The sequence below is a fragment of the Pituophis catenifer genome, unplaced genomic scaffold (genome assembly GCF_029215685.1).
Source record: "Pituophis catenifer annectens isolate HBS135680 unplaced genomic scaffold, rPitCat1.0.hap2 SCAF_1, whole genome shotgun sequence".
Taxonomy (NCBI): Eukaryota; Metazoa; Chordata; class Lepidosauria; order Squamata; family Colubridae; genus Pituophis; species Pituophis catenifer.
The window spans coordinates 121,774,541-121,797,648 of record NW_027256881.1 but is presented as its reverse complement, the minus strand read 5'-3'; the positions used below and the strand labels follow the sequence as shown (position 1 = coordinate 121,797,648).

The following is a 23,108-nucleotide window of genomic DNA, read 5'->3' as shown; positions in this document are numbered from 1 at the left end:
CTTCCTCAGCCTCCTCACTGTCCGACTCCGCTGCCAGCTCCGCAGGCTGCTGGCTGACCACAACACCTGTGACATTTTCAAGCGACTAAAACTATCTACTTAAGCATTTCCAATACCTATAGAAATCTCTGCAAAACAATATGGATAGCTTTACTTGAACCAATAAAATGGATGAAAAATGGATGCAAGTACTCATGTTGTGCAGAATACTTGGTTTAGTGCATATTATAAAAAAAGAGAGAGAAAAGAAGTAAAAAGATTCTTGTGACAAGATTTAGAGGGTAATGTTACATGCTGCTATATCTTTCAGCAGTATTTATTACTATCAGTTGAAGTCTTCCTTTGGGTTGATTGCAAGAACTGGCATTCGGAGGCAGTGTTTTGTAATAGCTCCTTTTCTTCCTGAGCAGGAGAGTTCTGGGTTGATGTCGTTGGGAGATAAGAATGGGGCATTTCAGTTCCAGGGTTTGAGTTTATTATCCATTTTATTTAACTTCTACCTTAAACAGCTGGGACAAGTTATCTGTCAGTTTGGAGGTAATTGTCATTTTCATCTTGATGATTCCCAACTATACATGTGGTGCCCTAAAGCAGGCCATATCTGAAACCCAGCAAGTCACAGTGACTGACAGTTCAGAAACCTTCTGGTACAATATAATTTCCATGTATAGTTCTTCCTATACGATTGCATGGTGGTTCTGCATTTCTGTGTCAAAGTGCCTCACATACATAACTAAAATATAAAAGGTAATTAAGATAATGTTTTTTCTTGGGAATAAAGGCCTGATATATATATATATATATATATATATATATATATATATATATATGTATATGTATATGTATATGTATATGTATATGTATATGTATATGTATATGTATATGTATATGTATATGTATATGTATATGTATATGTATATACATATATACATATATACATATATACATATATACATATATACATATATACATATATACATATATATATATATATATATATATATATATATATATATATATATATATTCTGAGGTTTTCACGGGTGTTTGTATGTAGGTCTTTGGTTATTCGGGTTTTCTCCCACGTAAAATTGGAGGTGTCTTGGCAACGTTTCGACGAAGTCTCATTCATCATCTTCAGGCTGGTGTTCTCGGCTTCGTGCTTCTAGGAGCAATGTGTGTGATCACAGCTGTTTCTTCCTTTTAACTGCCAGTGGGGGTGTGAACTGATTGGGTGGGAGCTTGGCTGTGTTCTGACTGGGTGGAGGTGTGTTCTGATTGGTTGGGGCTTTGGCTGTGCTCTGATTGGATGGGGGGTTGGCTGTGCTCTGATTGGCTGGGTGTGTGTTCTGTTTAGGTGGGGGCTTGGTTGTGCTCGGGTTAGTCTGAGTAGCAGGGGGATTTGAGCTGGTGAGCTGTGTTGCTGTTGTTTGGCTTCGTGTTCGTGGCCATGCCATCTCTTCATGTTGGGTGTCAGTCTGCTTCATGTATGGTTTGGAGGGGTTTAAAGTGGCAAATGATGCAGCTGTGGTCTGGCTTCTGGTCTGTGGTCGTGCCTGATCATTAGTGTGGGTTTGAGTCTGCTTTCTGCATGGATGTGTGGTGGTTACATCCTGTGTGGCTCTTGTGAGTGTGGGTCTGGTGTCATTCTTTGTGTTAGGGACTCATTTGTCAATAAGGGCGGGTTTCCAAATGGCTGGCAGGCGGGAGGTATCATCTCGTTTATTCATGCTGTGTGGACGTTTTTCTATCTCGATGGCTTCTCTGATTATTCTGTTGTTAAAGTGTTCAGTTTTGGCAATAGTTCTGGTCTTTTTAAAGTCAATATCATGTCCTGTGGCTTTGAGGTGTTGGACCAGGGAAGAAGTTGGTTCCTCTTTTCTAACTGAGTTCTTGTGTTCTTCAATGCGTGCACTTATTCTTCTGTTGGTTTGTCCGATGTATGTGGTGGGGCAGGCGGTGCAAGGGATTTCATATACTCAATTTTGTCTTTGGGGTTTCTTAGGATGGTGGATATTTTTTGGTTTGTGCAGAATGCTGTCTTGATGTTGTGTTTGTGGAGGATCTTGCTGATTCTGTCTGTGGTGCCTTTTATGTATGGGAGGAGGGCTTTGCCGTTTTCTTGTTCTCTGTCTTGGATTTTAGTGGGGGTTTCTTTTTGGATTAGGTTGGTGATCTTATTTCTTTGGAATCCATTGGATGTTAGTACGTTAGTGAGAGTGTGTAGTTTGGTTTTTAGGTGTTGTTCGTCAGCTAAGCATTTTGTTCTGGAGATGAGTGTCTTGGCTACGGAGTTGATCTGTGCTGGGTGGTGGTGTGAGAGTGCGTGCAGATAGCGGTTTGTGTGTGTTTTCTTCTGGTAGATGGTGTGTCCTAGGGAGCCATTGGATTTTTTGTAGACTAAGACATCCAGGAAGGGAAGTTGGTTGTTTGCTTCTGTTTCCAAGGTGAACTGTGTTTTTGGGGTGTAGGCTGTTGAGGTGTGTGAGGAAGTTGTCCAGTTTTTCTTTCCCATATAAATATTTTCTTACTTCTTTGTAGGGTTTATGTGTGTTTTTCCTCTAGCCAGGTTTTCCCTACGTAACCAAGGTTTTCTGCAGCCCCAGCTCAGTAGAATCACATCCACTTGATTCTGCGCTTTTTTCTTTTCTAGCAGCCAGCAAGCTCTTCCTGCTAGGTGTGATTCTACTGAGCTCCTCCTATTGCTCCTGGAAGCACGAAGCCGAGAACACCAGCCTGAAGATGACGAATGAGACTTCGTCGAAACGTCACCAAGACACTTCCAATTTTACGTGGGAGAAGACCCAAATAACCAAAGACCTACATACAAACACCCGCGAAAACCTGAGAAAATATATATATATAATAAAACAGCATTCCAAAAACAATGTACAAGAATCCATAAGAATCTGATAAATTCTAAATGAACAAATATCTTTCTTACAATTGGATCAAATGGACATTTTAAAAAAAGATTTTTTCAAAATCCTTGAAAAGCTAAAAAAAGATGTATCCTCCTGTGTTTGTAGGCCTAGTGGTTAAGGCACCATGAGTGCTCTCTCTCTCTCTCTCTCTCTCTCTCTCTCTCTCTCTCTCTCTCTCTCTCTCTCTCTCTCTCTCTCTCTCTCTCTCTCTCTCTCTCTCCCTTTGTTGTGGGGAAAATAGGAGGAAGAAGGTATGTTGGATATGTTTGCCACATTGAGTTACTTGTAAAAAATATAAAGACAAGATACAAATAGATAAGATAAATATATGTGTAAGGAAAGTCTATAAATGTGGAGTCAGAACCATGATTTTTTTCAATGAAGCATCTAAGCACTAATATATATATATTTTCATATTTTTGTCAGTAAAACCATTTTCAGCAGCTATCTACCTATGTGGAGACAAGTCTGTGGAGTCCTTCATGCTTTCTGAGTTTGTTTTCTTGCAGACATTTCATTACCCAACTAGGTAACATCATCAGTGCTGCCCCACAATTCTGTGGACTCCCTAAGTCACAAACACCATTGTTGTTGTCTTTGCAGGGAATCTTGTAAGACATTCATTTATCCCAATTTAACAAACTATACTGGTAGAGAACATAATGCTTATCAGTCACTTCTATACAAACAAGATTCTGTGATATATATACTTCCATGCTGCCCAATTTTATGCTTCTATTTGTTCTATTCATCACATTTACTACTGATGATTAGTAGAAATCTTAATAATCCCATTGTTATTTGTATTGTTTTATATTTAATAAAATTGTATTTTTGCCTACTTTTTAGTCTTATCAATAACTTCAGGTGTTTTGAAGGCTATGTAGAGGCCTAATAAACATTTGTTGTTGATGATGTTTTCCTAAATCACAGAAGGACAGGTAAAATGGGCTTATTTGATTGGAAAGAAGTAATCAATCTCTCTGTCTGGGATATCTACATTTCCTGTTACAGCACTGATTAGAGAAATCTTTAAACATGTGGAATCCACACAATGTACACATGCTGTTTCTTTCAGTAAAAAAAGTGACAAATAATAAATGGAGGTGCTTGAAGGATTTCTCCATCCTTTAAAATTAAAGAGAGAGGCAGAAGATTTGACAAAAAGTGTAAAGTATTCATTTTGAGCAAACTGTGCTCCAAACAGCATGATTGCTAGCATACCTTACAGGTTACAGATTGAAAGTATGATATTTTTCATGTTTAATTTGGTGGTAGAGGAATTCATACATTCCTTGTAAGTCAGAAACCATAAGCATTTCCATGATTCTTGTGGTGGTAACTTATTCTGCTGAAAAATGATGACTCGTGAGACTGCTAAAAACAAATTTATCAAGTTCCAGATACATACTTCTCAATTAGAAATGTAGAGATTGGACACACAATTTTAACTAGGTTATTCTTTTCATAAAGACTCTCCTTATGGCTCCATGCTTTTTGTGGTGTACTTGAATCCCTCATGTGCAACTGCATGACAGATGTTTCAATAAATGGTTTGTGATAAATGGATTGAAAAGAAAAATGGATGGTCTTAAGGTTCTAATGCAGATTGGAAACAATATCACCACTACTATCATCATATCTCAAGAGCATTTCATGATGGTGTTTTGTACCAATGGTGTTAGTTTTATGTCTTCATAATTAGGGCATAAGGTTTACATGTTAAATAAAGCAAGTAGCAAATATGTGGAGCTCTAATCAATTCCCAGATTTTTATTTATTTTTTTGTATGGGACATCTTGGCTGGAGCAGCTGAAAGATGCAGATCCCTAATCTTCAACTGACAGGATTTATTTGAGGGAAGGAATCCTAAGTGGTTAATTCAACAAATTACCAGAAGATACTATGACACCAAACTTGGGCTATAAGAATGCCACATCTTCATTGTTTGGTTGTCAATTTCTAGACAGAAGAGCAAGAATATATAGATGAAAAAAGCACATCTCCATTGCAAATCCTTTTAGTCTTTCTGAACTCTCCTGAGGGGTTTTTGAAAAGGGTGTGCCTTGTTTCAGTCTGCAGATAGGACTACACAGTTCACAGCTTGGTTGGCAATATATATGTCCTGCTTTGGTGACACACCTATCTAATATCATTTCCTGGTTTGAATCCCACTGTCTATAGAAAGGGTTGATAGTCATAAATTTTACTTAGTGGCATAAAATATAGAGACCCAGACAGAGAGAAAATTATTATACTTTATCTAATGACGACTAAGTGAGAAGTGTGAAAAGAGCATCCTCAGATGCCTTTTCTCAACATTCTCTCTATTTAAGTAGATAACTATCATTCAGAATCAGTTGTATACACAGTAAATAAGTTATTATATAGAGAGATAAGATAGTATGTCACCCATATAGATGGTTTGCAACAGAACGGGCTATAATGCTGGACACAAGAGGTCAATCTGGCACTATCATTTTTAGTACCATGTCTCAACAATATTGGAAAGAAAAACATTTTGTAAAATCCTTGTTGTTGTTTACAAAAACCTAGTAAACCAGATACCTGATTTAGGAGCACATCTAAGCAATTTGTGGCATTACTGCAGCTTAACAACTTTTAATAACTTGATTTAGAGAGAGCAGCTGTGGCAGATTAGTCAAATGCGAAAACAGCCTAATGCAAGAACTATTAAAAATATGGATATCACATTGGTATAATATTCCAAGAGCCTGATTTTCAAGCAGAACTTTTTTTTAACAAAAGAAGTTTGGACTTCTATTTGCTAGCAAAGACAAAAACAGATTCAAATTTGACTCATGAAAGTATTAAAATCAATGTGATTTAGGAAGGGAAGCATATAGCAAAGATATGAGTAATACTGAAAAGAATATTATTCTGCAATAACATTTTGCAGAAAAGGTGTAAAGATGTATTTTCTTAAATCAATCTTTCCTATTTTCTGATATATTCCAAAAATTCTGGGCCAGAATTTTGAGTGTCATTGTACAACAGCTTAGAGATGTTGAATTAAGGAACATCTTAGATACCAACAGAAGTTCACGGAGACCATTAATTATAACATTACCTTAGCACTGCTGCTATGCATTGTTAAAACCTTGATTCTTGATAATAACTTCCCTGAGCACAACAAGCTGTATCACCCTGCACCTGAATGAATCACCTGAATGAATCAAGCCTCTCCAATTAAGAGCAAATTTTATGTAACCTTTGGTATGATCTCCTCTACAAATATTCTCTATCAATCTCTAGTTGTTGTAAAACTACTTTCCTGATCATGCTGGAAGATAAAAGGATGGTGGTCCATTGTTAGGAAACTGTCCCTCCCATTGATAGACATATCTAGGGGAAAGCAGAGATTGTTTCCACCTGATGGGAAAACCTTACAGAAGCTACTTCTCCCTGGGAGCTGGTTCTCCATGAGTTTTTGCTGCTGCTTTTTCCTGTCACTGTAACAGTCAACAAGAGCCAACAATTCTACAAGTGAGATTCTTGCCAAGTGTATAGGATTTAATATTTCTCAGAGAAGAAATCTTGTGATGCTTACGTTGTTCTCACAAATTAGTCCTATATGATTAAAGATCATCAGGGCCAGCTTTATTGATCTGTTGTACAATACTGCTTACATGACTGCACTAAAACACATTGATTGGATACTTTTAATTTCAATTTCTGTTGCCCAATGCATGATTAGAATCAATTCAACTAATTCTCTGCATCCATTTGCCAAGTTTTAAAACTGCACCCTGGAAAACCCACCTACAATACAAACACAATGTGAAATCATCTGTGCATCTACTTTAGAATACATTTGGTGTTGTATTTCTGAAATGAAAAAGTGTGCTATTAATTAGAGATCCTGTATTTCCCAGCAGCACAGCAGTAATTTATTCCAATGTATCAAATTGAATTTGAATCTAGAATATTTGGTTCCTAAACTGAGGTCAAGTCAAAAAGGAAGCTTTTTTTTTGTTTTCCAATAGTCATTAACATAAAAGGGTTAACTAAGATTTTTTTTTCTTTAGAGACTAGGAAAAATAAATAATAAGTATCATCCAGTGATAATGATGGTGCAAAATATAATTCTCATAATGTACTGCCAAGATACAACTTTATGTTTAGCAAAGGAGTATTTAAAATAAATTCTTTATTTTTGGCACAAATTTTATATTCAATTGATCTGATGACGGATATGGCACAAGAAAAAGAAGAATATGTTTATGTTTCTGAGAAGGAAAAAAAATCGAAGGCTTGTAGTTGAGGAAAAGATTCAGGATGGAGAATAAGGATTGATCCTACCATTAAACAGAATAATAGGACAGATGTTGCAGGAATCAGAATGGTATCAAGTTTGCACTTAAAACAGTGGTGGGTTGTCCCCAGTTTGGACTGGTTCGCAAGAACAGGTAGTAAAACTGGCAGGAGGCCCCGCCCACCGCCCCAGATGTTATCATCGGTGATCTGTGTGTGCGTAGAAGCTTTCCGTTGCGAACCGGTAGTAAAGGTAAGTAGAACTCACTCCTGACGTAAAACTACTTGTGCTATCCATGGTCTCTCTTGTCCCCATTGTACTACTGTACTTCCTCTAGGTGCCTATATATTATACTAGTATTTTGTCCTTATGGTATATTTTAATCAATTTCTGACCTTTTTTAAAAACTTTGTTTTTTAAAACTCTATTTTTAAGATAATCAATGGTAGGATTTTCTTTTGAGTGGTGACTAACACACTTCATTTTTTTTATTTTAATAGTAAAAAAGCCTCATATACTCAAAGTAACAGTCAGCTGAAACAGCTTCTTTACATTATTTCTTGTAGTGATCATATGACTATATAACATCAAATGGTCACTTATTAATTCCAGGAAATGCTGCTTCAGTCGGCTTCTTACAGGAAATGGGAGTAGGGTACCATCTTGTTTCCTGCTTAAGGAAGTAGTGTCATTAAGTATAGATTGTTAAGTGAGGACCTCACCTGATTGCAACTTCCAACTTCCTGCCAGCTTCCCTATTGATTTTGCTTGTGATCACCAGATATTGCAATGGTCAGAAATAAAGTGCCTGGATCATGATCACATGCCAAGGGGTCACTGTAATGGTTAGAACTTTGAGAACTAGTTGTAAGTAGCACTGTTGCAAGTTCAAACAATTGCTGAAGGAGTAGTTGCTCAATGAGAACAACCTGTATTCAGAGGTGGGCTTCACATAATTTAACAACTGGTTCACCTAGTGCAGAACCAAAAATGTGAGCGTGCAGCTTGCGTGCGGCTTCAAACTCACAGAGATTTAATACGCGTGGCTTCCAGCACACCTTCTTGGGCAGCTGCGGCAATCAGCTGGGCTGCGTGAGCTGGGCAAATGAGCCAGAGAGTGAGATATATAGGACGGGATAGCGTCGGGGTGGGTGGGCAGGCGCAGCCGGCGGTCAGAACTACTGGTTTTCCCAAACCAGTCTGAACCAGCAGCAGCCCATCTCTGCCTATATTTCATCTCTAAATGTTATATGCAGAAACAGAAAAAGGGCAGAGGGTTATCACTCTCATATTCTACTTAAAGGCTTCCCAGTGGCCATTTAAAAGATACTAGATTATTCACACCTCTGCTTCAGGGTTCTAGTTCCACTTTAGGCACAAAACCAGATGGGTGGACTTGGGCTAGTAACTTTCTTTCAGCCTTAGGAAGGAGGCCAGTGGTGGGTTTCAACCAGTGTTACCACCAGTTTGCTTCATGCACGTGCTTCGCGCGCGCTCCATGCAAGCACATTGTATTACAGAACAGCTGAGACATGGCAATCCGCTGTATCAACTGGGCTAAAAATGACCAAATATAAGGTATGTATAATGCAGGGATGAGCGGGAGGGCCAAGCTAACTGTCATAGAGAACTGGTTTGCTCTCAGCTCACCATCGCCGCTACCAGCTCGCCCGAACCGAGCCGAACCAGTAGAAACCTCCCACTGAAGGAGGCAATGTAAACCACTTCTGAAAAACCATGCAAGAAAACTGCAAGGACTTATCCAGACAATTACTGAGACTCAGGTATTGAATGGAAGAAAGAAAAAAGGCTGAGCCGGGTATTGTTCAATCATTATGAACACATTGTTGCCATTATTTATAAGAAACATATATTTAAAAACTCTAACACTTCTTGGATAATGTCATTTAAAGAAACAGCCTCACCAGAATGATATCCACTGGGGAAGAAAATAATTTTGTGTAAATGGAATATTCCTCTATATTTTATCTACTCTAAATCTAACTTTGCCTGAAATTTCTTCCCATTTTGTTGACATTTTTCCTTTTCATCAAATTACTTCCTTTCTTGCAGGCTAATGCTTGGCAATAAGCTGGACAACAGTATTAGCATATAACTGCTGTGAAATCATTATGATGAGATAGATACGAAAAATAAACTCTGCAATGTGCACTTAAAGACACTGTATCCCTCTTGAGCAATAAAAATATGGAAACATGTAGATAAGGCTTATGCTTTCAGTACCTGCATGCACGGAGTGGGGGGAAAGGAACTTTATAAGATGAAATACTTTCCCATGTGACTATATGCACTGCAGGATTAATTACATCCTCTAAACTTTCTTTAGTCTCTTTGATTAGGCTTGGTAGGTATCCAAAACTCAGTTGCCTTAACAAACTTCACAATGTAACCCAGATATGTGCATGGATAGTGAGTGACAGATTCATTTATATTCTTTACAGACATGTAATTTTCAAGGCTTTTTAAAAACAACTACATTTCAGTGAAATTAGAGCTGGGACAATTTGCTGGAAAAAAAAAAAAACAAATGTCTCCTTTGCTCACTATCCTATATCCCCAGGATAGAAAGGATTTTCTCTCAAGATTCACAATTTAAAACAAATGAGGATAGTTAGCTTCCCCCTCCTCTTTGAATAACAGCCACAAACAATAGATCCGACCTAGAAAAATGGTTGCTGCATTAGTAACACAATAACTGTTGCTGCTGCTATTACTTAGGGACTCAGAGTAAAAGAACTCATGGGAAAAGCTGGGATATGGCCAATGGTAAAAAAAAAGAAATAGTTGGGAGAATTTCTCTTCTTCCAATTTATCTGCCTACTAACACACAGGGAATGTTAAGAAAACTCAGTGCACAGTCTGAAATGAAGGAGTGATCCTATTTCCCTTTAGACTTGCAAGCTGTTTTGTTTTTCAGTTCATTGCAAACTCTGTCAACTTTTAGTAAAAGACTAGACAACCTGCGACCCATTGGGTCATTCTTTGAGAGGAAGATAGTACAATCTGATGTGACCAAAATTAACATTAAATTTTAGGCTGACCAATTGTTTTACCCCAATGCTGTCATGATCGTCTAAGAAGAGTAAGTATCATAAACAGAACAATAAGTGTAGTGCCAAAAGACTGTCAATAAGAAGTCAATATTTATATAAGTAAACAGATAAACAGAATGATCACAGGTGGGCAAAAAAGCAATAGAAGTGGGAGCAGCTTTTGACTTCATACCAGCTTCCCCATTGACTTTCCTTATGGGAAGCTGGCAGGCAATGTCAGACATCATTATCACATGACCATGGAGTTGCTGCAGTTACCACAACTTTGTAAACAAAAGCAGTCTGAAGACCCTTGAAATGGATCTCAGTTTTTTTTTTATGTAGTCTTTAAATTAGTGGATTTGAGGTACCTTAATTCAGAAAAGAGGAGGAGCCTTTTCTCGATGCACGGGTGTGCAAAGCTGCCAAAAGGCAGGAGTGGCTCCTCAGGAGGAGGTCTCCTCGAGAGTAAGGCTTGGGGCTAATTGGCCACTCCCTTAGTCTATTTAAGGAGGAATGCTGACTGAAGCAATTTGCAGGGAACAACTTAGTTGACATACCTTCGTGTCTTGTCTTGCTTATCTTATCAGCTTTGTGCAAATTGCTTCTGGGCATTCTGCCAACCACAGTAAGTTTTCAGTTATTATTCTTTGAATTCTTGGCAGCTGTTAATGCAATTGATTAACAGCCATTGTTGTAAAAGACTGGTTTATTCAGTAAACTAAGGTTTGAACGGACTTCGTGTGTGCTGCGTTCTTTGGGGTCCATAGCTGAGGTAGAACAGTGATGCACTCTGTGGACTAATTGAAAGGACTATATACTGTAAATATGGTAAAAAGATATGCAGAAAAGCTTGCCTTTATTGCAATATGCTGGTATTAGGAAACTGTGGAAAGCTGAAGCCAGCTTTCTCATCTCCAACTTCAGACACTGATGGTATTTTCTCGGGGTACTGTCTTTCCTTGAATTCATTCTAATATCTATATGAAACCAATGGGAGATACAATCTGGACTGAAGAGTCATCAATATATACTGTGTTTCCCTGAAAATAAGACCCGGTCTTATTTTTATTTGGGCCCCAAAATAAACACCAGGTCTTATTTTCAGGGGATGTCTTACCCCTAGGATCACCACAGCCAGGCCTCCCACACCCTGACACCTGTTGCACCACGGCCTGACTTCTGTGGCTGCTTGCGGCCAGACGTCGCATGGCTTGTCACGCTGTTGCCGCTGCTCGTGGCAGGAGGCTGCATGGTATGTTGTGCCATTGCACGAGTGGGCGGAAGCAACGGCACGATGCTCCAAGCAGCATCCTGCTGCGAGCGGCAGCACTGGTGCCATGCGCCATGTGGTGTCCTGCTTCAAGTGGTCACAAGCGGCCACAGAAGTCAGACAGCAGCACAACAGGTGTCAGGGCATGGGAGGCCACTGCATCAGTCCTAAGGAAAGCAGATACAGGGTATGTGGGACAGCTCCACCTCCGCCCCCACCCTAGCTTGATTTTTACACATGCACCTTGCCCCACCTCGTACAATCAGATGGTGGGCGGGGCATAACTAGGGTTTATTTTTTGGGTAGGACTTTTATTAGGCACAGGCATGAAATTAGGGCTAGGGCTTGTTTTCCCTGGAAAGTCGTATTTTCAGGGAAACACAGTACATGGCATGCCATTCAATCTCTCTTTATCATCATCCCATTTCAACGAGACAAAACAATTCTTGGAGGCAGTTTTTGACCAGATAAGGACAAATAAAGTGAAGCTTCACAAATCAGAAGCACTATAGATTGGGAAAGTTTATATGCATGAACATTTTGAACTAGTTTTAGATAAGGTTATAAATTCTATAAAACACCAAATATGCTGGTTAGCATTATTCTTGGATTTAGCACTATCTTTGAAGGTACACATGGCATGGGAGTTCAGGATAAGTTTTTAACAACCCCAAATAGCTCCTATCTGCAGCCCTATCTGGAAAGAACAGATATTTTCTCACTGTAATTCTTATGTTCTGCTTATGGAGCATTTGTCTTCCTTCTGCTATTTGTGTCATGGTTACCTAGTTTTTTTTTACTGTGGAATAGACATTATATGAAGCTACCCTTAAAAATACCTGCAAGTGAGAAAGGCATCAGGTAAGTTGCCATCTGTGCAAGGTCCCGGGATCAAATTATTGCTCTCGTGACACATTTACACTGCTTGCCAATTTACCAAACATAAAAAGTGTAATATCAACTTTTAAAGCCAGAAATATCAAAAGGCACAGCAATTGGAGAGCTTTTTCTCATTTTGAGCCTCTCTAGCCATTAAGGCCTTCAAGGAGAAGCCTTTCTGTTGGTGTGTCTATTACCAACAGAATTGGCACAGGGCCAAAGGTGCAAAACCCTAAACTTCCTTTGAAATAATTTCTATTTTTTAAATAAATTATTTTTCATGGAACTGAAGGAACTAAGAAAAAAAATAATGACAACGAAGAGGAATTTATGTACTTGGCAGAGCTGGTTTTAATATTTAAAACCTTTAAAAGCTGAATGATAGAAAGTGGTAGATGATTTAAAATAGTGTTTGCATACACATGATTCTGAGGGATCCTTGGTGCTCTCTGAGTTCATTTCAGAAGGATCCCTCATTTCAACCCTGAACTACAAATATTCTCCTTTATTGGTACAAATGATTCTACTTGTTCAGTCCCCCTACCACACACGCACCCCCACAAGCCACACAATAAAACTCTTTGAAGATAAAGCTGGCAGCAACCCAGTGGCTAGCTGCCAATTCAGGCCTTACTCACACAAAACAAAGATTAGACTGCAAGCATTCCAATAAAACAGGCAGAGTTTCAACAATACAAGGATTAATCCAAATGCAGTCCGATAAAGCAGGCAAAGTCCAGTAACGCAGAGATCATGGATTATTTCCAGTTTTTGCTCGTCACAAACTGAACTGGCCACCACACCCACATTTATACCCTGTGGGGTGTGGTCCAGTGACTCAGCTAATCTCTAGCACGCCTTCCCCTCTGCTGCGCACGCTTCTCCCTGCGCCTCTGCCGAGGGTCCAGCCAGCACTTATCTTCTTCGTCGCTGTCCACCTGTGGCTGCGGGGATGTGCTTGGCTCTGAGCCTATCTTTTGGCCTTCGGTGTCCTCCAGAGGCATTGCCAGAGAGGACGGTCCTGGAGAGGGAGGCCTTGCCAACTCCTCTCCCTCACTCTCAGAGTCTGCATCTGTCAATAGCCCAGGCTCAGGCAATGGAGCCACAACACTACTTGGATTTTAAGACCAACCTCAGGCACCCTTTTTTGTCTATGTTGGGTAAGGCCCCTTAGGCAAAATATGTATAGATGTATACATGCATGTATATATGAAAGAAATAACTAGCTGAGCATATATTTCCTTTTTAATCAGCTAAATACACTGCTTGGTTATATCCTCATAAATCCAGCCCCTTTAAACTGCTGACATATTGACTTTTTAAATTGTCTTTTTCATTATCCTAAGCAGAGAAGGTTGGCACCCTTGCAAACAATATGTTTTCGTTTCTTATGAATTAGGTGACATAAAACCAATACAACATAGAAAGTAGTCATGCATCATCACAGTACATTTCTAAAAAAATACATGCTTCTCAAATTTTCAAGCTGTCAATAAATCCAACACTGAGCATCAACTTATTAATTGATGGGAATTGTGATCCCCCCCTTTGTTCACAGTCTGGTAGCTTATATGGTCCTTGAAATAGCTTCCCTTCATCACACTCTCTGGATTGGCAAATAAGAACATTTTGCTTATCATAATTTGTCCCAAGCAGTATAAACTAAAATTCAATAACAACATCAATGGCTTTTAGCAAGGAATCTTATCAAAAAGGAGTGGTTAACAGACCAAAACATGAATACGATAGAAGCTCACTAAAATGATGCTACAACCCTAAGATTAATTTTTAATACTTATGCAAATAGACTTGCCTAAATAGGCCCAATGAGCTAAATGCAGCTGCTCAGATGTGTTCAACAGCCCAATAATTGTGTCAAATAAACTGCTACATTCAGGAGGCAAAATCAGGATTGCTAGTTGTCACATCAGCTGTTCATTTTAGTCATCAGTGTTGTATAACATGGAACAATCTGTCACCCTCCTGTTCTGTATCTAAGATGGAATTAGATTAAAAAATAAAAATAAGAAAGGAATAAGGACAAAAGGAGGAGTGTGGATAAAACGGCCAACGTGCCACAAGGATGCCACACTTCCATATGCCAACCATGGCTGCTCAGAATGGAGCCTCCATTTCATCAACATTATCAGTGATTCCATAGTATTGTAACAGAAGACCTTCCATTCTAGACCTTCCCCATGGAGAGGAAGCCTTCATAATTGTCAATCAGCTGGGCTCCAGGGCTGCCCTATCTAGTGAGATCTGACCTTCCCTGGCTGTTTTGCTGCACTTGCCAAAGGGCTGCCTGGTTCTTCTATTTTTTGTTGTTGTTGTTGCACACACAGGGAAATATTGACTTTGTATGAGATCTATAAGAAGGCCTATTTTCCCATAAAGAAGCCAAAATAAAGCAGAACTTTGCCCAGCATTTTTTTTTTCTTAGATAAGGTGAGGAAATGAATGAAGGGAAGCATTGCAAAGTGCTGAATCATAAATATGAATGTGTGTAGAGTATGTATGTATGTATGCATGTGTGTATATGTATCAGTGGTGGGTTTCAAAAATTTTTACTACCGGTTCTGTGGGTGTAGCTTGGTGGGCATGGCATGGCTTGGTGGGCATGGCTTGGTGGGCGTGGCAGAGGAAGGATACTGTAAAATCTCCATTCCCACCCCAATCCAGGGGAAGGTTACTGCAAAATCCCCATTTCCTCCTGATTAGCTAGGGCTTCAGAAGCAGAGAATAGATGGGGGCGGGGCCAGTCAGAATTTTTACTACTGGTTCTCCAAACTACTCAAAATTTCCGCTACCGGTTCTCGAGAACTGGTCAGAACCTGCTGAAACCCACCTCTGATATGTATGTATATTCTTGTCTACATTAAAATAAAAGAAATGATGGAATAGAATCATTAAAGAAAGGATGCAAAAGGAGGGCCAAAAGAAAATGTAAATGACAAAAAATCAAAATATTTTTAAAGTTAAATAATTAAATTGAATTGTTAAATTGTCCCATGGCAAGTCCGCTGTGGCGAGTTTTCCCACGGTGTGTTGGCAGTGGTGAGTTGGCTGTGGCAAGTTTTCCCATTCTGGTAGTAGTATGGAGTTCCACAAAACAGGCAGCGCAACAAAAAATTCTGGTTACCACAAGATAACATTCTTTAACCACTTGGACATTGCAACAGGCCTCTCCTGTCAAACTTAACAGGACAGGTAGAAACAATTGAGAAGAGGCAGTTCCACAAATAATAGCAATAGCAATAGCAATAGCAATAGCAATAGCATTTGGACTTATATACTGCTTCACAGTGCTTTACAGCCCTCTCTAAGCAGTTTACAGAGTCAGCATATTGTCCCCAACAATCTGGGTCCTCATTTTATTGATTTTGGAAGACTGAGTCAATCTTGAGCCTGGTGAGATTTGAACTACCAAATTGCAAGCAGCTGGCAGTCAGCAGAAGTAGCCTGCAGTACTGCATTCTAACCATTGCACCACCATGGCTCTTATAACCCAACTCCAAGCCTTCACAAGTGACAAAAAGCATCTTGAATTGCACCCAGGAGCACACCGGAAGCCAGTGCAGTTCATAGAGCAGAGTTGCAACTGGACATACTGCCCCTTGCTGCCCCAGAATGAGAGACCAGTTGCCGTGTGCTTCTTGCATTGTTGTTGCATGCAGTGCTAGAGTTTTTGAATACACATAATCCATAATATATGAATAACATATGATGAATATTTATGTAGTAGTAAAAAGATTCCAAGATTTTAGTACAGCTTCTCTCAGTAAATAATGCATAAATATTTCTATATATAAGTTTACAAATCCCTACGTGAGGAAAGTTTTCAACATTACATTTTAGGAAAGTCAAATGTTCAATAATGGGAAATGTGAATGTAAATCAGTTTTATTGTGCCAAAGTCTGATTTGTTTGTTTTTTTTCTTTTACATATGTCAGGATTTATGTTGATTCATTAAGCATTCCTACTGTGATATAAAATGGCACAACCGAAAAAGGGGTTGTGATACGTAGGTTTTGCAAAACATCACAGTTGCACGAATAATTATTTTTCTTGGCTGAATTCACAAAATATTGATTTTTGCTCTGGTCTACATAACCTCTCTTTTAATATAATTCAACTAAGTACCTGGATTGGTAAAGAACCAATAAATCAAAAATGCAGTAAGTACTGTAAGGTCCAGAGGTGCTTAACAAAGATGCAGATTTAGGAATCACCATGGTAATTATTGATCTATCTTTCAAAAGGTAAGTGACCTCTTTTGCTTACCCAGGATGAAACAATGACTGTTTATGATCAAACACTTGTGTTATTATAATGGGATTTGGTTTACGTCCACAAAGTACATTTTAGAAATGTGCTAACCTGTGAAACCAGAATCACAAATACACTGGTAGCCTCCAGGCTTGTTGAAGCAACTTCCTCCATGCAAACAAGGAACCGTTTCACACTCATTTATATCCACTTCACAGAATGCCCCATAGAAGCCAATGGGGCAGTTGCAAAGGAACCTGTCATGTTAGAGAAAAAGAAGATTTCAGAGGATGGCAAAATCAGCAAATTCACAATATTTGCCATATGTTCAACTTCGGATGCAGGAATGCAGTGGCTCTCTCAGGAATTCCTAGATATTTCAGCAAACTGATATGATTTATCTGACTGATAAATTGATCTGACCCACAGCTCAGAATATGATACTATTTTGATTTTGCTCTTCTGCAAATTATTTCACAATTAAGTATTCCAATATCTATCTGTATGAGCAAGGGTGGCTTTATTTGGGTAAGTTAAAGTATACTACATGCATACTGTATAGTTAAATGTTTGATATATACTTTGGGGAAAATACTGAAATATTCTTCCTGCAATCTATTTGAAAGGACAGATAGCCAAATTGAGGAAAAGGCCTGCCAAATGTCTGGCAAACCGCCAAAGTTATGCTAAGTCCATGCAGAAAGTAGGATATCAGGCTAGGAAATGGCCCATTGGTAGATTTGGCCTTTCCTGAGAAGGATTTGGAAGAATGACTGCTGCAGGGGTGAAATTCACTTACCTTTCCCTACCGGCTCACTACACTCGTGTGCATGAGTCTTGCACAGAGTCTTCTGTGCATGCGCAGAGGGTAAAAAACGGGACGTGATGACGTCCGGGCAGGTGGGCGGAGCCTCCTGCCACCAGTGCTACCGGATCATGCAATCCGGATAGATCTGGCTGAATTTCACCACTGGACTGCTGATTGGCTTTGAGGATAGGTGAGTTTCTGCCTTTGATTACTGGGTTTTGTGAGGTGATAGAAGAGATGATATGACTGTATACCAAACTTGGCCTTTTCTGAGAAAGGACAACCTCAACCTTGATAGAATGCAGGTATGTCAGATTTGGCAGTAATCTATGCTAGTTAATTAGAGATAGCAGAACCAGGCTGGCACAGTGTTAAAAAATGTCACAGGGATAGGCAGGGCAGATCAAGAGATGGCCCAATACAAGTAGCATTTACAGTTTTGCTGCCAGTTGTGATACCATCCAACATTCATAAAGCCAGTTCACTTCCCAGCCAGGCAAAAAATGTACTCTGTTCTGTCTTATCTCCTCTGAGCTTCTGAGAAAAGGAAAATCTAGAAGTTGGAAGAAATCTAAGAAATCCCGAAAGGAAGAGCAACAAGGAACTGACTGCCCAAATCATACACCTGAACACCAGGAAGGGGTAAAATAAGTAGACTTTAGTCCATTTACTGTGTTCATCTTTTTCTTAATTTGTCAGCAAAACAATATACTTGATGAGTGCCCTACACGTCTCACATGCCACAAGACGCTCCCCAGGAAGAAAGATAGTGCCAGGAAGCCACTACAAGGGGGGAGGCAGAGCTTAGATATATAGAGTACACACAAGGTCTTCTGGAAAGGATAGTTGGAATCTTCCAAATCTACAACTTAGAAGCAGCCATACCACTATATTCCTCCTTCTCCCTTCCTCTGATATCTATAAGTCTTGGTTTGGCCCCCATCCACTCATTTTTAAGTGACTTCATCTAGTCCCAATCATACAGAATTAAAAAGAAGAGATAATTCAGTGTATATTGTATTAACGATCCAAATTCCTAATTCTGTTGGATGATCAGCACAGAACTACAGTATATCATGTCACTAGTTAAAACTTGCAGCTGGTGATGTGATAGAAATTAAGAATTGCGAATAAGAGTCAAAGCAGTCATTCTGCAACATTAAATAGTTCTGATAAGCAGAAATATTAATGAGCTGATGAAACCCACTGGTCAGTACATAAAAGATATCATGAAAGCAATGACTTTGCTCTGTTTTTAGCCTCACAGCTATACTGCATCTTAACAATGCCCACTTTAATTTTCATAGGTTATGAATGTTAATGAAATTATTCTATAATAAATCTATGATTATATTACTCTAATTCAGTGATGGCGAACCTTTCCGGCACCGAGTGCCCAAACCGGAATGCACACCGAAACGCGGGAAACCCAAAAAACAGCTAGCCTGTGCACGCATGCACATGCCAGAAACCAGAAGAGCAGCTGGCGACAGCACACGTGCCCACAGAGAGGGCTCTGCATGTCACCTCTGGCACTCGTGCCATCATGACTCTAACTGTATAATGACTATTCTGTTATTGGTTCACTACAAACCCTAAGAAATGAGCCATAATTGCTTGCTCTATGCTGTTCAAAGTATAGGCTACCTACTTTCTCTAATATTACTTGACATGCTGTATCAGCAAAGTGAAAGGCCAAAACTTAATTCCAGCCACAAACCTGTTTGTGAGATCTATGCATGTTCCGCCGTTTGCACAGGGACTTGATAGGCACTCATTAATCTCCCCTTCACACAGTATCCCAAAAAAGCCATCTCTGCAAAAGCACCTGGATAGAAGGATGGCATTTAGTAAACTGCAAAGAATCTTTAGCAGAAGAAGTAACAAAAAAAAAAAAAAAAAAAAGGAAAATGCACAAGATTTTGTTCATATTTTCTGTATACTGTATCACTTAAAACAAACATTCTGGACAATTTAAACAACTTTTTTTGGCAGAATATTTGATTAGCTGATTGCACAGATTTTAATTATAGCCCAGAAACTGAAGAAATTTTAAGCAATGGCTTCTCCCACAAATGATCTAAATCTGTGCCACATTATCTTCTTCTAAAACAGTCCCCAAGCCAAATCTGACACTGATTCTTCCTTACCTATAACTGTTTACCCCATCCACACAGTGACCTTGATTCTTACATGGGTTGGAGATGCATTCATTATTGTCAATTTCACAGTAAGTACCTTCAAATCCTGAAAGACAGATGAAGCAGTAATGGATCTATGATCTTTTTGACTTAGTTTTGAATGTCAGGAGCAGAAATAACAAAGACCCAGGTGAATGCCTTCAAAATTGAACTTTAAAACACTTGGAGTATTTTCACCTGTTCAATCTAACAAGCAATACTTCTCCATAGAGATGATCACATGTCGAATAATATTTTAATGCAGGGACAAAATAAAGAGGAATGCAGGAAATGAGCATCTAGCAAAATCGGCCAGGCTACTCTTGCCTTTTTGAAAAACTTGGAAATGTTATATTAAAATAGTAGTATGCTGTCTTCAAAAACTATGCAAATCTATCCTATCATGGAGCTTAAGCTATCATACATCTCAGTGTTTTATCAATCTGGGCAGTTTGAAGATGTGCGGACTTCAACTCTCAGAATTCCCCAGCCAACATAGCCAGATTATTATCTATTATCTATGTTCTAGATCAGTGATGGCTAACCTTTTTGCTGTTGCGTGCCAAAAGTGGGCAGAGCACGGAGGGGTCGCCCATGTGCCCACACTCATAATCCAATGCCCTCCAATGCATGACCACCCACCTGTGCTCCCCCACGCATGACACACACCCCTGTGCCCTGTTTTGGGCCTAGCAGGCCTACCTGAACCCTCTGGAGGCCGGAAACGGCCTGTTTCCCAAGCTCCAGAGTCTTTCTTGGAGCCTGGGGTGGGCAAAAACAGCCTCCCCCCCCGGAAGCCCTCCAGAGGCCGAAAACGCCCTCCCAGAGCCTCCGCATGAGCCCTGTAGTTACCTGGCATCCAGAAAGGGCCACGTGGAGACACCTGGGAGGTGAGGGGTGGCATGGGCGGGGCCAGCCAAAAATCAGCTGGATGGCCCGCACATGCACGCTGGAGCTGAGCTAGGGCAATGGCTCACATGCCCAAAGATATGGCTCCACGTGCCACCTGTGGCACGCATGCCATAGGTTCGCCATCACGGTTCTAGATTATTATCATTAATAGTGTATGGCATTGTTGCAGTAGCCAGGAGACCACAATGCAACTGCAGAGTAGTAGTTTGGCTTGGCAAGATACCAGCCCTGTTGTAGGACATGCTTGCACGCTTCCCAAGGTGCACCACAGAAGGACAAGCTGACTTCACACTAGAGAGAAAGATGAGAGCGCTCTTCCTGCAGCATCACCCAAGGCTCCCTCCATTCCCAGAGCCGCCTCACAAATGGGCATCGCAGCTGAGAAGGTTTAGAGCCAGCAGGAATCTGACTCCCTGCACAGAGCACCAACTCATTTTTCCACCATCTATCTACTTGCATAGAACATGCTTTCAAACTGTTAGGTGGACAAAAGCTAAGGTGAGTGGCAGGAGCACACCCTGCCATGTAGTGCTAGATTCAAACTGCCAGAGCAGAAACCATCTTCAGTGTCATTAAGCCACTGAGCCATTGTACTTCTTATACATTCTAGATATCTTAGAGTAAAAAAAAAATATTGTCACTTGCAAAGGAGATTTTTTTCTTCCCTTATTTATGTTTTTTATATTGATGAGACTAGGAATGGGAAAAATTGATTTAGTATAGATTTAAGTCATTATTTACTTTATTCCTTCTCACTGAACCAATTCAGAGATGCACCCTTTTTAGAATTGTCATTGCAATTCTTTCTACAAAAATGAATTGTGTCGGCAAAGGAGAGTGAATTTTTTTACATTAGTGAAAGCAATGTAAAAAATATCTTGGAGAAAATGTATATTGGAAAAAAAGTCTAAGAAAATGTGCTTATCAGGATGGTAATATTTTTTTTATCAGTTGGTGGCTAGTGCAAAACTGGGCTTTTCTTTTTTCTTTTCTATTTTTTTTTTAAATCACTGGTCAAATAGCTACACTCTTCTGTATATGGTGTACTGTATATGGTGTATATGGTGATCAGGTATTAATGGAACAATGTATGATGCACCTATACAGAAACCCCAAATGTACTGTTTTCAGCTTCTGAGCAACTCTGATATAGATTACTTGTAATAAAGAGTCAAAATTGAATGTCATTGCAAATGTTGAAAGCAATGTAAAATCTGACGATTTTTTTCAAGAGTGCTTACTATAGTGAGTGCCATCACTTAACTAGATCATTCATCAATATAATATTTCTAGTCATTATTCTGTGAAGGAGAGAGATTGATATTGATGATTTCATTTGTTGTTATATTAATTATGTAATGATAGGAGGTATTTAGTCTGCTTTGGTTTTGGAGAAGGTTACATAATTTGACAGAGAAAATTGAATTTAAGATTTAATTTGCTAGAAAATTGGAACTCGGACACCATGCTAAGTCATGATAAGATTGACTTTGTTTTGGTTTAGTGTGTTTCTGAATGCAGCCATTATGATTTGTAAAATATATTGACAAAAGAGCCTTCAAAGTTTATGGTAGTGTGTTTTATTGCTACTGAGAACCAAACATAGGAAGATAATCTTCGCTCTTAAGTTAGGACTTCAGCATGAAATGACATTCCTTGAGGTCTTTTTCATCTAAAGTGAATGTTATGAAAGGAGTGAAATCTATTTCAGGAAGAAAAAAAAAAGTAATGTCATTTTTATCATGAAAGTGTGCAATCTCGGTACAAACACAAAGGAGAGACGGACAGAGAGAGAGAAAAGCAATATATACAGTATATAGTTGAATAGATTTCATTCTCCACATTTTTAGAAAATAGGTTAGGTTTATATGTTATTCATTTTTCATCCCTCTACATTTCCCTTTAAACAAAAATACTTGTTATGTCAATGCCTTATATTCATGGGATGAATATTTGATGCTGATGTCAGCTCTACAGAATGATGTAGTTTCTAACCCAATTTCCAAGTCTAATGCAAATTTTTTAAACTTGGATTTACACTACTTATTGTTTTATTGTGTTCTGAATACCTCTGTTTTACAATATAAAGATAGGGATACTAGTATATAACAAAGCTTTTTGATGGTGACTGCTGGTAAACTAGGGGGACCTGTTCTAAGGACATCCCTTACACAAGAAATTAAATTTAATTAAAGTTAAATTAAAATAAAGTATTTCTTTATTGATATCCCAACAGCTCTTCAAGGGTTTTTGTTTCTCCTCCCCTTGTAATTTTAGAGTTGTTTAAGTGGTTTATTTTTATTTATTGATTTTATAACCATTTTATCTTGGTTTGATTTAGAATGATGGTTGTGTTAGGCATATGATCTTATTGATATATATTACACTTTGTTTGAATTATAATTATTATAATCTATTCTGTCCTGAGAACAGAACTAGAGTCTTTAATAAAGAAATACCCTTGACAGTCTGGGAAATTACTAAAAGTACTGCCAAGTCCATATTTCCAGCCAATTTAATGTGATCTAGCACAA

The 23,108-nt window shown here is 39.0% G+C and overlaps 1 protein-coding gene across 1 annotated transcript in view; it reads right to left on the bottom strand.

The window, feature by feature from the left end:
* Positions 1–23,108, bottom strand: part of EYS (eyes shut homolog) — an 871,663-nt gene that overhangs the window by 451,971 nt on the left and 396,584 nt on the right. The window contains exons 24-26 of the mRNA XM_070932259.1: positions 19,633–19,729; positions 19,203–19,310; positions 16,786–16,931 (exon numbers count right to left, since the gene is read on the bottom strand). Of these exons, the coding sequence (XP_070788360.1) occupies positions 16,786–16,931; positions 19,203–19,310; positions 19,633–19,729 (351 nt within the window). The remainder of the gene's footprint in view (positions 1–16,785; positions 16,932–19,202; positions 19,311–19,632; positions 19,730–23,108) is intronic.